The sequence below is a fragment of the Nomascus leucogenys genome, chromosome 4 (assembly GCF_006542625.1).
Source record: "Nomascus leucogenys isolate Asia chromosome 4, Asia_NLE_v1, whole genome shotgun sequence".
NCBI lineage: Eukaryota > Metazoa > Chordata > Mammalia > Primates > Hylobatidae > Nomascus > Nomascus leucogenys.
Window position 1 is genome coordinate 92,209,134 of NC_044384.1, and position 11,385 is coordinate 92,220,518.

Genomic DNA, 11,385 nt, shown 5'->3' on the forward strand with positions numbered 1-11,385 from the left:
CTGGAGGCTGGGGTGGCTGGAGCCGGAGTCAGGGCTGCGTCTGGGGGTGGCGGCCGTGATGGAGTGTGCCTGGTGCGCTGGCCGCCAGCAGGGCTGCTAACGGCCCCTGTGTGCGGGGCTGGACGTGCCGTGGATGAAGGATGGGATTCCTCTTCCCCTGCTGTGAATTAGGGTCCTCAGAGCTCTAGGCCCCATGAATTATTTCTCTAAGGAAAACACAGTTGACTCCATTTCTCCGGCTCCACTTCCTGACCTTCCCCATCCCTTTAAATCAACACTGAAGGGTGAGCTTGCCCGGGCCTTCACCCCCTAGTGGAGCGCTTCCCCCGCCGCATCCCCTCCTGCCTGCACTCTGGGCTGGGGGAGGGGAGGCTGAGCCAGCTGCCACGCCATCTCCTCTTGCAAGACCCTCGGAGGCTGCCCAGGCAGAAGGAAAAGCCAGGACCCTCACTCAGACCACAACAGGCCCACGCTGCAGATCAGGGTTGGTCCCGAGGCCATGTGACACCTGTGTTCTTCTGAGCATTCAGATGGGGAGGCTTACACAGCAAACCCAACTTTGGGCAAGAAGGCCACGCCGTGGGCTTTCCCCCAGACACCCGAGTGCGGCTCCGTCCTGGTCAGGGTGGAGCACAGACGGCTCCCAACATACACGTGGGCCCTGGTTTTGATTCCCAACCCCAAAGCCGGAGCCGCCTGCACACAGCAGGGAGGGGGCCTTGCTCTGGCCTCCATGTTGGGTTTTCTAGGGAAGCACTGGAACCAAGGACAGGCTAAGAAAAAGAGGAGCCCCCGGGCCTCTGCAACCCGTCCTGAGGACGCACCAGCTGCCACATGGAGATGGGGCCAGAAGGGGCTCTGGAGGCCCTGGGCCTCACCAGATGCAGGGGTTCTGGGAAGAGGGGCTGGAAACCTTCCGGGCTCCTTGGAAGGTTCTGAGTAAGACATCATTAAAACCAAAAATCAATTCTGTATCCAGCTCAGGGCCCCCTGGAGGCTGCCCCGGCCGGCCTGTCCAGCTTTGCTGGAACGGGAACCCAGGCCAGTCTGCCAGGTTCAGGCCCCAAAAACGGCGGCCGGGCAACCCTCTTTTGCTCCCACAGGCCAGGCCAGGCTAGGAAAGGCAGCACAGAGCCTCTGGCAGGGCCACAGGCTTCCACGCAGAACCCTTTAGACAAGAATCAGAGGCAGGGGCCGTGCGTCCTGATCTGCCCTGGGCCGACAGAACAAGGGTCTAGACCCAGGCATCCACCCAGACACTGCGAGGCCACTGGGCACCTCCAACAGGACGCTCAAGCCCACCCTCTCCTCTCTCGACCTGTCCACCCCCAGGGCTGAGAAGCCCACAGAACTGTTTTGCAGTGGTTGCTGGCCACACCTTGCACCCTGCCCTAACCACCCTTCCAGGCTGGGTCCTCCCTGTCCCCTAGGCCCAGCCCCGGGCCCGTGCCCGACAGCACCTCTCCGCCATGGCTCTCCCAAGACACTGCTGCCCTCGGATCCCTTCCCGGCCCTTCTCGGGTTCTTGCTGCCAACAGTGCCAAACCAAAACCCACAGGCGGGCTGGAGTTCCCTCACCAGGCCCCCTGAAGGCTGCTGACCTGGCAGCCCCTCCCCAGAACTTCTGTCCAGGCCAGGCCGTTCCCTCACCCGGCATCGCCCCATGCTCATGCTGACCCCTCTATTCCTCCCGATGCCTCTGGGCTCAGGCTTTGAATGCGGGTGCTCAGAATTATCTTTTGGGTCTTTTCACCTGCGTATCTCATTCCCCACCTGGCATGCAGCTCCGAGCCTGTGTGTGGCCCTCTCTCTGGCCAACCCGCCTCCCCAGCATGGGGCCACCACGTCTCAAGTCTGCCCACCCTCAGTTCCCCGTCAACTCAGAGACCAGACCCCGGCCGCACCCACTGCCCAGACCCTGGGAAAGCAGAGCCAGGCCACGTGGTGCTCAGAGCTGGGGGATGGCTGCTGCGTGTCTGGCACCCAGAGACCCAAGAGAAGAAGGAAACAGAGCTTCCGGCTCTTTCTCCTGCAGCAGACTTTTATTTAGGTGTCAGGCCTGCTCTGCCACAGTTGCCCACCTGGGGCGTGCCCCTGCTGGCCGCCCCGTCACAGCCCGAACCAGCTAGGGATGCCGCCCCGCCGTGGGTCGCTGCTCTGCCTCTGCTGCCTCTCCTCCTCGAGCATGCTGTAGAGGTCGTCGGCAGCGCTGCCTTCAGGGCTCTCGTCTTTCTCAGGAAACAGATCTGGGAACGTGAAGGTCTGTCCATGGGCCTAAGGCGGAGAACAAAGGCTCCAGCCAGAGCTGCAAAGACTCCTCGGCAGAGGGGTCCATGGGGGAGCCTCATGCTTTCTGGCAGCCCCTTTCTGCCGGCGCCGGATTCGACTGCTCAGAGGTACCTCCCTGGGCCTCCTGGGGCAGCGTCCCTGCCTGGAATGTAAGCACCCCACAGCCATCGGCCCCCGGCTGTCATGCTGCAGCAGAGGTCACAGCTCTAGGACAAGGCCGCTTTCCCCACCATTGTCTCTTTAGGGCCTGATGTCTGCCCCCGCCCTGGGTGCACCCATTTACTAGCACGGGGCCACCTGGTTGGCGGAGGGGGGGGCAGGAACAAGGCATGGAAAAACATGACACAAATCACGTCTGGTACCACGCTGAACCTGTCCATCCAAAATGCCTCAGGCTCTACTCACATTAAAGCTCCTCGTCCTCCCAGCCCAGAGCCTGGCAATTAAAATGAACATCACGTACGAAGAAACATGCACGTGCGGCAGCTGATAGATCAGGACTGGCTCTGTCAATTAACTGGTCTTACATCTTCTGCTGAGTTCAGAATATGTCCGTGTCAGCCAAGCCCCAGCCCAGGCCACAGCATGTGGCTCGGGTTCACGAGAAGGAGGGGATACTGCTCCTTGGGGACCTAAGCAAATATGAGGAGCCATTTTAACTTGCTAATGATTACTAAGTAGCTCCAAAGCTAAGGGGTGAGAGGCAGAAAGAGCAGACCAGAGGAGAGGGAAGGGAAGGGAAGAGGGAGGAGTGGGCCGGCACATGTCGGGGAGCAGCCGCCCTTCTGTTTCCAGACAGGTGGAGGAGGAGTGAGGATGGCACCCGAATCTGGAAACCTTTAGTCAGTAAAATCAGTCAAGTACACTTGGCTCTTGCAGACCCTTGTTGTGTAAATAAATTTGGATGTGGGCAGGCAGCCAAGTATGATCTGAAACAGGCCCGGATTCCACCCTGCGAGGGAGGTGTATGCACCCTGATCCCTGGTGCAGAGCGCAGGGGCTGGTGGGGAGAGTGGCACTGCGTGCGCCGTAGCTGGCCTGCAGGAGGATTGGCTTACACAGCTCTAAACTTTGCGTCTTTTAAAATACCAAGGGGCAATCGTTCACATGTGAGGCTGACTGCCCAGAATGGGAGATTTACCTTTACCATGTGGAGGTGACTCTGCTAGTTTTCTGAGGCAAGGGGAACCCAAAATGACAGTTTAAAACACAAACATGGCCATTTATCATAGCTTCGGGAAGAAATGGGGAAAGGTGGTGAAAGACAAACACCGTTTGGGGATGCCAAGCATGGTTTCTCAGGGGGTTCCCCTTTCTAGAAGAGTTCACCTTGTACCTAAAAAAAAAGCCCTTGATCCTTCCAAAAAGGAGAGAGACAGCTGATCGGGGTAAAGGACAGGAATGGAGAAAAATGTCCTAATGACAAGTAAACAAGGCAGCCCTGCCTTCAGGAATCCCAGGGCGCCCTGGGGGCTGCTGCCTGCCTGGACCTGGAGGCCGGAGCCCCGAGCACAGAGCTCGGCCCAGCTGGCGGCAGCGGCTTGTTCTGGAGTTGCCTCTCATGTCGTGCGCCCTTCATTCCTGCGCCGCTCAGCGTCCACACAAGCCTCGGGGCAGCGGGCGGTCAATGGTCTTTTTGTTGTGTGGGTCACTGAGGCGCTGGTTACAGCTCCCAGGACTTTAGGCCAAGGAGATGCTTATCAGGTTGTCGGGGAAAAAAATGTGGGACTCCCACCATGTAGGACAGGGCCTTTCCACAGCGGCCAAATCCAAATAAAGTGGATAATTTTATCTTTCTAATGCTCCCTCCCTGGGCTTTGCAATTAGCAGTGATTCTAAGCCCTGGCGCAGGGCCCAGGGGGACACGCTGAGCAAGGTCTCAGCAGACACGAGACAGGAAAGGGCCTTGACCATCCCCTTTGTGGGGGGACAGGGACCAACGGCCACGGCCCATTTCTAGGCTGTGCAAAGATCTGCTGGAGTTCAGGAAGGGGGGTGAGGACCCATTACCAATTTTAATTCTGGAACAGGAGGAGCCATGCCCAACAGGGACCCTTCAGGCTCCCAGTTGCCCTGCCCTGTCTCTGGCTGCCTGGACTTCACAGAGGGAGAACGACACACGGGCAGCAGCTGCAGACACCGGATCCCAGAGCTGCTGGGTTCAGTTTTCATGGGAGGTGGGGCCCAGAGGAAAAACGCAAGGGTTCGGATGACTCGAATGCCACTTGTAACCGTAGCTGCCTCTGAAGTGCCCGTGGCAGTGCCGGCACACGGGATGTCCACCCACATGCCATGACAAAGACAGATGGGCCCGACTGACACTGAGCACACAGAGGCCTTTATGAGGCCAACGGCTGCTCTCCCCACCTGGATTGGCTGATTTCATGCACAGCAAATATTAGGCCAAATTATTCCGGGGGCCCCTGTTTAGAACAACAAATGTGACTGATTTTCAGAAAAGCTGCCATGCTAACTTGGCCTTTTTAACAAATTGCCTCCTTAGCCCCAAAATAGGCCGGCTGGCCCAGGAGGCGGTTTTCACAATAGTGTTACTGCCATCTAGTGGCAGGGGCCGCTGGCTCGGCCTCCAGGGACCGTTTACACCGGAAGACAGCCCCATCCCCACCCAGTAGGCCAGCCCCAGGGGCAGAGTGGGGAGGCCCAGGACGCGGCCGGGGCGGGCTGTAGACATCTTGGCCCAGAGAAAAGTGCCTCTGGGTTTGCCTGGGACTCAAAATGAAGAGCCCGAAGAAAGGCTTTGAAACTGTGGGTCTCACTACTGACAAGTCTGGGTTTCAGAAACTGAAGGCCCAGGCAATGTGGGGTGAGGGTTCTTCTTCCCCAGAGCCCCCCCAGAATACATAAGAAAGCACCTGCTCAGAACCAGCCTGCTGAGCCCTAACAAGTGCATGGGACCTGCTACCCTGCAATGCAGGGCATGGGCCTCAGCCAACACCCCGGCCAGCCAGACCTGCCTGGGCACCAAAGACCTTTGCCCTCAGGGGCCTCAGACTCTGCCTCCGAGTCTGAAACCCGGCCAAGGAAAGGCTCTCCAGAGGCCGGGGCCTCCCATGCTCAGACACCCTGGTGTGTGTTGGAGCTGAAACCCACTAGGCCTGTGATGGCTGCCTTTGCCCACAGAGAATTCAAACTTCAAAATCACAAAATGGCTGGACACTGAGACATGCCCCATGTGCCCCAGTGCTCACGTGCTCCCAGTGCCACCACTGACACCCCCAAGGCCGTGACGGAGCGTGACCTTATGTGGAACCTGCCTTTGCGCTGAGGCCCTGAGATCCGGCCTCATGGGGGCTCCCTGGGCCCCAGCGCAACGTCTCCGGCACAAACATCCCCAAGGACACAGTTGCGAGGAGCCCCTCGGAGGCCCCGCTGGGGCTAGCCAGCTCACACGCACCAGCTGCACGTAGGCGACCTTGTAGTCCGGCTTCTTGATCCTCACGTTTCTGTGATCTCTTTTCTTGTTAGAGCCTGCCGGAAAGGAGTGAAAAAAAAAATCAGAACTTTAAAAAAATCAGAACTTTAAAAAATTACATCCTCAGAGGTCAATGCCACTAAAACCAATCTCTGCTCTCTTAAAAATGCAAATATGTTTTTAAAAACTCAAAAAGGTGATTTCTCAGGGAAATGGGCACTGTAATCAAATGAGCCAGCACAGCAGGCTCGCAGGCTCCTCCCATCTCCAAACAGAGGCCAGCAGGTTCTCAACAAAGGAGCAGACATGGCACCAGCCAGGGCACATGACAGGGGCTTATGGAATAGAGAGCACTTTGCTGCCCAGCCTCAGCCACTGCAGTCCCACCTCAGGGGCTGACGGCAGGAGTCAGGGCTCAGAATGGACCTCAGGCCAGCCCAGTTGAATTCCATCCCTGCTCTGGCACGTAAGCACCGTGTGACCCTGACAAGTCACCCTGTGCCTCAGTTTCCCATGAGCCAAGTCAGACCAAGACCCCCATGCAGTAGCTGAGGCTGTGGCTCGGTGAGGTGGGCATGTGGCACAGATGGGCACGACATCAACAGGAGAACCTCCCGTGGGCACTCACCATGCTGCACCCGTGTCCGCACGGCAGCCACAGGCACATTATAGATGCTCTCGAGGTAATTCCTGAGGTCCACCCTTGTCATTCTGGAGGCGAAGGAGAAAGAAAACGGCATCTTAATCAGGCTAAAAGCCAAAAACACTGTCCCAGACACACAAGCACCCAAGGCTGAGAGGCCAACAGACTAAGACCCACAGGCGGCAGGGAGGAGGGCTGGGTACATCAGCGGCACTAGTGGGGCCAGGCAGCCCCAGCAACACCAGTGCTGCTGGCTGCAAGGCTCCCTACTCTGGGCACACCAGCATGGGGTGGCAGTGGCATAGACCCCAGGGAGTGAGAGCACTGCCCAACCAACCCCTGGCCTGCTCCACAGCCCCACATGGCTCCCTGCTCCGGGCAAGTGCCTATGAGAGGAGGTTACAGTCTCTGCACACTCCTGGCTGGCAGGTGCCCCACCTCGTCTACCCTGGGGCCCAGTGGCAGCATCAGGGTTAGGCCTGCTCTGCGGCTGATGGTGCTCTGCGGTTCTAGGAAGTACCTTCTGGAAAGGCCTGCCTGGCATTCGGTACATTAACTGCAAGTTCCCTGCACTGTAGAACCTCACGGTCACTGTCAACTCAGCTTCTGGGCCCCTGCAGGCTGCACAGGCCTGACCTCCGCCCCCAGGGGAGCTTACGCTGCTGCCCCACCTGGCTCGCGTCAACCCTGAGCTGGGGAACTGTAAACTTAAACACTGCAGAGCAGCAACCTAGTTTTGCTCACAGGGATTATGCATTTCTCTGAAGGTCAAGGAGGCTCTTCTGAGCGGTTCTGCACTTCACGGCCTACTCCCAACCCAGCCTCCCAGGGCACCGCTCCTAAAAAGAAGTTGCGAGAACTCAACAGAAGACATGAGCACAGAGGTCCAAATTTTAAGGCTTCCAGTGAAGCCCTCCCCAGGTGGAGGGCGGCGTGCAGCATGCCTGCCGGGCTCCACACCTACGGGCACTCCATCAATACTTGACAGGCAGGGCCACCTGAGGTGCCTTCCCAGCAGGAAGAGGCTAGCACATGAGCTGAGTTGTTTAACTCAGGACCCAGGCCCCCCGAGGGCACTCTCCCAACCCAGCGGGAAAACTTCCGGGCTCACTCCATGGGGATCCCTCCGAGGGTGCTACCCCACCCCAGCCGGAATCCTCCCAGACTCACTCCATGGGGATCCGGAACTGCACAGTGTCCTCGGGCTGGGTCACACCGGGCCGCACCAGCTGAATGAAGAAGTTGGTTCGGAACACCCGAAGTTGTGGGCCACCCAACTGGTACAGGGGGTACCTGTACAGAAGAGATTGGGTCCACACCACACACTTAGGCCAAGGCAGCCCGACACGCCAACCCTGCAGACCTCCAAGTGTCCACTCACAACAGGGTGGGTAGAAAAGGGGGTAGCTAACACTGCGGACCCCTGAGTGTCCACTCACAACACGGGTGGGCAGGAAAGAGGGTAGCTATCAGCAGGTCACCACCCAAGGACACAGAGGTCCCCACAGCCCTGTTCTCACATGGGCCTGCCAAGGTGGACAGCCAGTCCCCAGCATCGACTTAAGGAGCATGGGCTGTTGACCCCCAAGGTCAGACTTTAGAAAGGGCCAATGGACAAAAATCAGAACCCTGCAAACAGCATTCCCCCAGTAAGCTGATGGCAAGGCTCAAAGACGTGTGTTGGGGCACTGATACCCCTGGGAGAGCAGACCCCACGCGGCTGGCCCACTCTCCTGCTGCTCAGGTGAAGTGGAGCTGCAGAGGACCACACACCATGGGACAGAAAGGCCAGCTCCACACTCTCCCGGTGGCTGCAGGGCCTAGCTCCTCGGTATGGAGAACGCAGGCTAACCAGGCTTAGGCTCCTAGAAGATGGTGCTGCCAACAGACTCTGATTCAGTACACTAAATATGAGTTGACTGCACCACACCCCAGCACCCCGCTAAAAGCCAGCAGAGGCAGTTGGAGAGGTGCCAAGTGGCCACCGCAAACTAGACCGGCACTCTGCCTGGGCTGGTGGGCCAGGTGACAATTGTGCAGAATCTCTAGCCAGTTGGTTTCGTGCATTCTCCCATGTTCAGCTGGGTGGACAGGCAGCACTGTCCTACCCGCCCCCACCCCCGTTCCTGTCCCCTGCCACTGCTGGCACACCCTGGCTCTATCTGGGCCTCAGAGATGGGGGGAGGAGGAGCACAGGAGAAACAGGTCTGCTGGGTCTCGGGGGATGTGGGATCTGAGACCCCAGGTGCAGGTCTTGGTGGAGGGGGAACACAGGGGCTCTTTAGAGGTCTCTGGTGTCCTATCTGAGGTACTGCACATGGCCCTGACCTTGGGGAACACCCAGCACCAAGTTAAGAGGGGCTCCATGAGGCCAACGCTACCCCAAGCTTCACATGAATTTCATGCTGGCCTCTGCCTGTCTAGGGAAGATGAGGAGGAAGTGAGGGCCAGAGGCCTTGGGTGGGGTGTTCCTGAAGGGCCAACAGTTGTGGGCAGGGCTGAGCCTCTGGGCCTGAGGGCCTGGCAGGGGCCCGGAGCTGCCGGGAGCTCTCAGAGGCAAGGCGCCTGTAACAAAGCCCAATCACTAATAATGTCCACCCCAGGCCTCCTGATGACCACACTGACACATGGCAGCCTGGTGGCAAGGCCAGTGGGGCTGAGTCTTCACTCACCCAACCCCAGCAGAGCCTCCTCTTGGGCACGGCCTTGGCCTTTCCAAGCCTCAGAGTGCAGCCTTCAGGGATGGGCCCAAGTGAGAGGCCGAGAAGAAAGGGTGGGCTCTGGAGGTAGAGAGGCCTGACTTGTTTTACCCACAGGTTCAGGCTAGCCATGGCCACCCGAGGGACTCACACATTCCCTCTGGTGACCAGCTGTGGGACTGCAGGAGGGGAGTCAAAGTTTGGGGACTCCCAGTAAACAGTCGAAAAGAGGGTTCAACAGCTCCCAGGCCATTAATTTTCGAGTCTCCAGGCTTGGGGCCTGAAGGGCACACTTTGCTAAGGGTTTGAAGGGCCATGTGTGGGCTTGAGGTGAGAGGCTGGCAGGGGTTGGGCCAGGACTATTCACTGTCCTTGTTCCCACAGGCAGAGCCTCTCCAGGCTGGAGCGCAGGCTGTCTGTGCATGGAGCCTGCAGATCTGCAACAATCTGCACTGTCGACACCCATGGCCCCAGGACAGGGCTCTAAGGCCTCTCTGTTGGACTCGAACCCTTGTGGGCCCACCAGCCCTCAGTTCCCTCAGTCCCACTCTCTCCTGGGAGCACCCCAAGCACTCCGCATGGAACTTCACAAGCACCTCCACCGTAACCTATCTCAAGTAGAATTCTGCACTAACTTCTTCCTCAAAACACAAAAACCTGGCTCACTGCCACCAGCCTGCCTCCCCACAGCCCCACGAGTGACTCACCCAGGATCCCACCCTCTCGGCACCCCCGCCCCAGCTGCATCCAGTCCACAGCAAGTCCAGTCAGCGCTCCCTGCAAAGGCTCCCTGGCAACAGGAGTGTGTGCACTGCTGGGTGAGCGGGCCCGCTGCCTCCAAGGCAACCATACCTGATCCATTTCCAGCGACCCACCACCCTTGGCCATTCAGGAACACCCCACCCGGGTCCTCTGACCCTCACTTTCTCCTCATTCTCCAAGCACAGGCGAAGGGCCAGCGTGGAATTCACGTGAGGCTCAGGGCAGTGTTGGCCTTACTAAGACCCTTTCTTCCTTGGTGCTGGGTGCTCCCCAAGGTCAGGGCCACGTGCAGCACCGGTCCCAGATGTCTGCTGAACGAAGCCCCCTCCACTGGGGGTCCCACCTGCCACCCTCCCCTCTCTCCCCAGCTATGTGCAGGGGCCTCCAAAGCCACACCCTGGCCCCTTGACCGTCCCTCTCCAGAAACACTGATTACTGTTCTCCAAAACCCACCCAGGAGCCCACATCTACTGATTACGCCTGAATCATTCGTTCACCAAGAAATATGCAGGGCTTCCTGCTTCAATTTGGGGAGGGCGAAGTGGTGCAGGACAGCGCCCCGATGGCCCCCTGGGAATCCAGAGAACATGCAGAGTGGGCGTGGGGGGTCTCAGCTGAGCAGAACCGGGCCTCCAGCCCTGCCTGCCCCAAAGCCCTGAGGGCTACGGTCAGCTGCCCTTTCCCACTCAAACCCAATCTGGATTCCCAGCTTCTCTGCCTCAGGCCGCGCCCGAGCTGCGGCGGGGGCCGCCAGGGCCTCCCTGCCTGGACCCAACAGCCGACGTGGCCCCCGCCCCGTGACGACCAGAAACGTCTCCAAACAGCGCCCTTGGCCCTGACTGCGGGACCAGCCCCGGGACCGACCCCAGGCCGCCCTCCTAGTCCCCACGCGGGGGCACCGTGGCCTCCATGGGTTTGGCTCGGACCCTCTGTCCCCAGCCCGGCCCCGCCCGCCCCCTGGGGTTGCCCTAAACTTGGCGGGGGGCTCCTCCGCCACCCGCCTCGCGTGTCCCAAGCCATGACAGGAGGTCCCGGAGAACCCTGCTTTGCCCGGGCCAGGAGGGGGCCCAGGGACGCCCACCCCGCTCCCCGGAGTCTGCACGCCCTGTGGGGTCCGTCTGCTTGTGACACTAAGGGGCGCCCCGCGGCGGGGGGGCTGACGACCCCTACTCACACCACATTCCGCGCCATGGCGGCCACGCGCGCTTCCGGGGCCCGCGAGGCGGAAGGAGCAGCGCGCCCGCCCCGCACGGCCGCCGCCTGGCACAGCGCCCCCTCGCTTCCGGAGGCCGCGCCGCCCGGGGCGCCCGCCCCGCACGCGCCCGCGCTGCCCGCCCGTGCAGTCCCCAGCCCCGCGCCCGCCCCGCGCCGCCTTCTCCTCCCTCCCTGCCCCCCGCCTGTCCCGCACCCCACGTTCCTCCCCACCCCGACCCCCACTCCCCGCGCCGCAGACTCCACAGGACGCGGGGCCGCAGCAGTCCCGCCCCGCACTCCCGGCCCCACAGCCTGAAGCCCGGGCCCGAGCCCCTGCTGCTCGCGCCCCGCCCACGCCCTCACCC

The 11,385-nt window shown here is 60.2% G+C and overlaps 1 protein-coding gene across 1 annotated transcript; it reads right to left on the bottom strand.

The window, feature by feature from the left end:
* Positions 1-2,019: 2,019 nt before the first annotated feature.
* MRPL23 (mitochondrial ribosomal protein L23) lies at positions 2,020-11,102 on the bottom strand. Its single transcript, XM_003281342.4, has 5 exons — positions 11,001-11,102; positions 7,536-7,658; positions 6,351-6,433; positions 5,705-5,778; positions 2,020-2,274 (listed from the first exon to the last, which is right to left on the bottom strand). Exons 1-5 carry the CDS (start codon positions 11,015-11,017, stop codon positions 2,110-2,112), a joined length of 462 nt encoding a protein of 153 aa, XP_003281390.1. The 5' UTR covers positions 11,018-11,102; the 3' UTR covers positions 2,020-2,109.
* Between the last annotated feature and the right edge of the window lie 283 nt (positions 11,103-11,385).

Excerpts from the sequence above, each read along its gene's own strand:
- MRPL23 (XM_003281342.4), bottom strand. Across the intron at positions 6,434-7,535 it reads CAGTTCCGGATCCCCATGGA|AATGACAAGGGTGGACCTCA; the intron begins GTGAGTCTGGGA and ends CTTCGCCTCCAG. Across the intron at positions 2,275-5,704 it reads AGGTCGCCTACGTGCAGCTG|GCCCATGGACAGACCTTCAC; the intron begins GTGCGTGTGAGC and ends TCTCCGCCTTAG.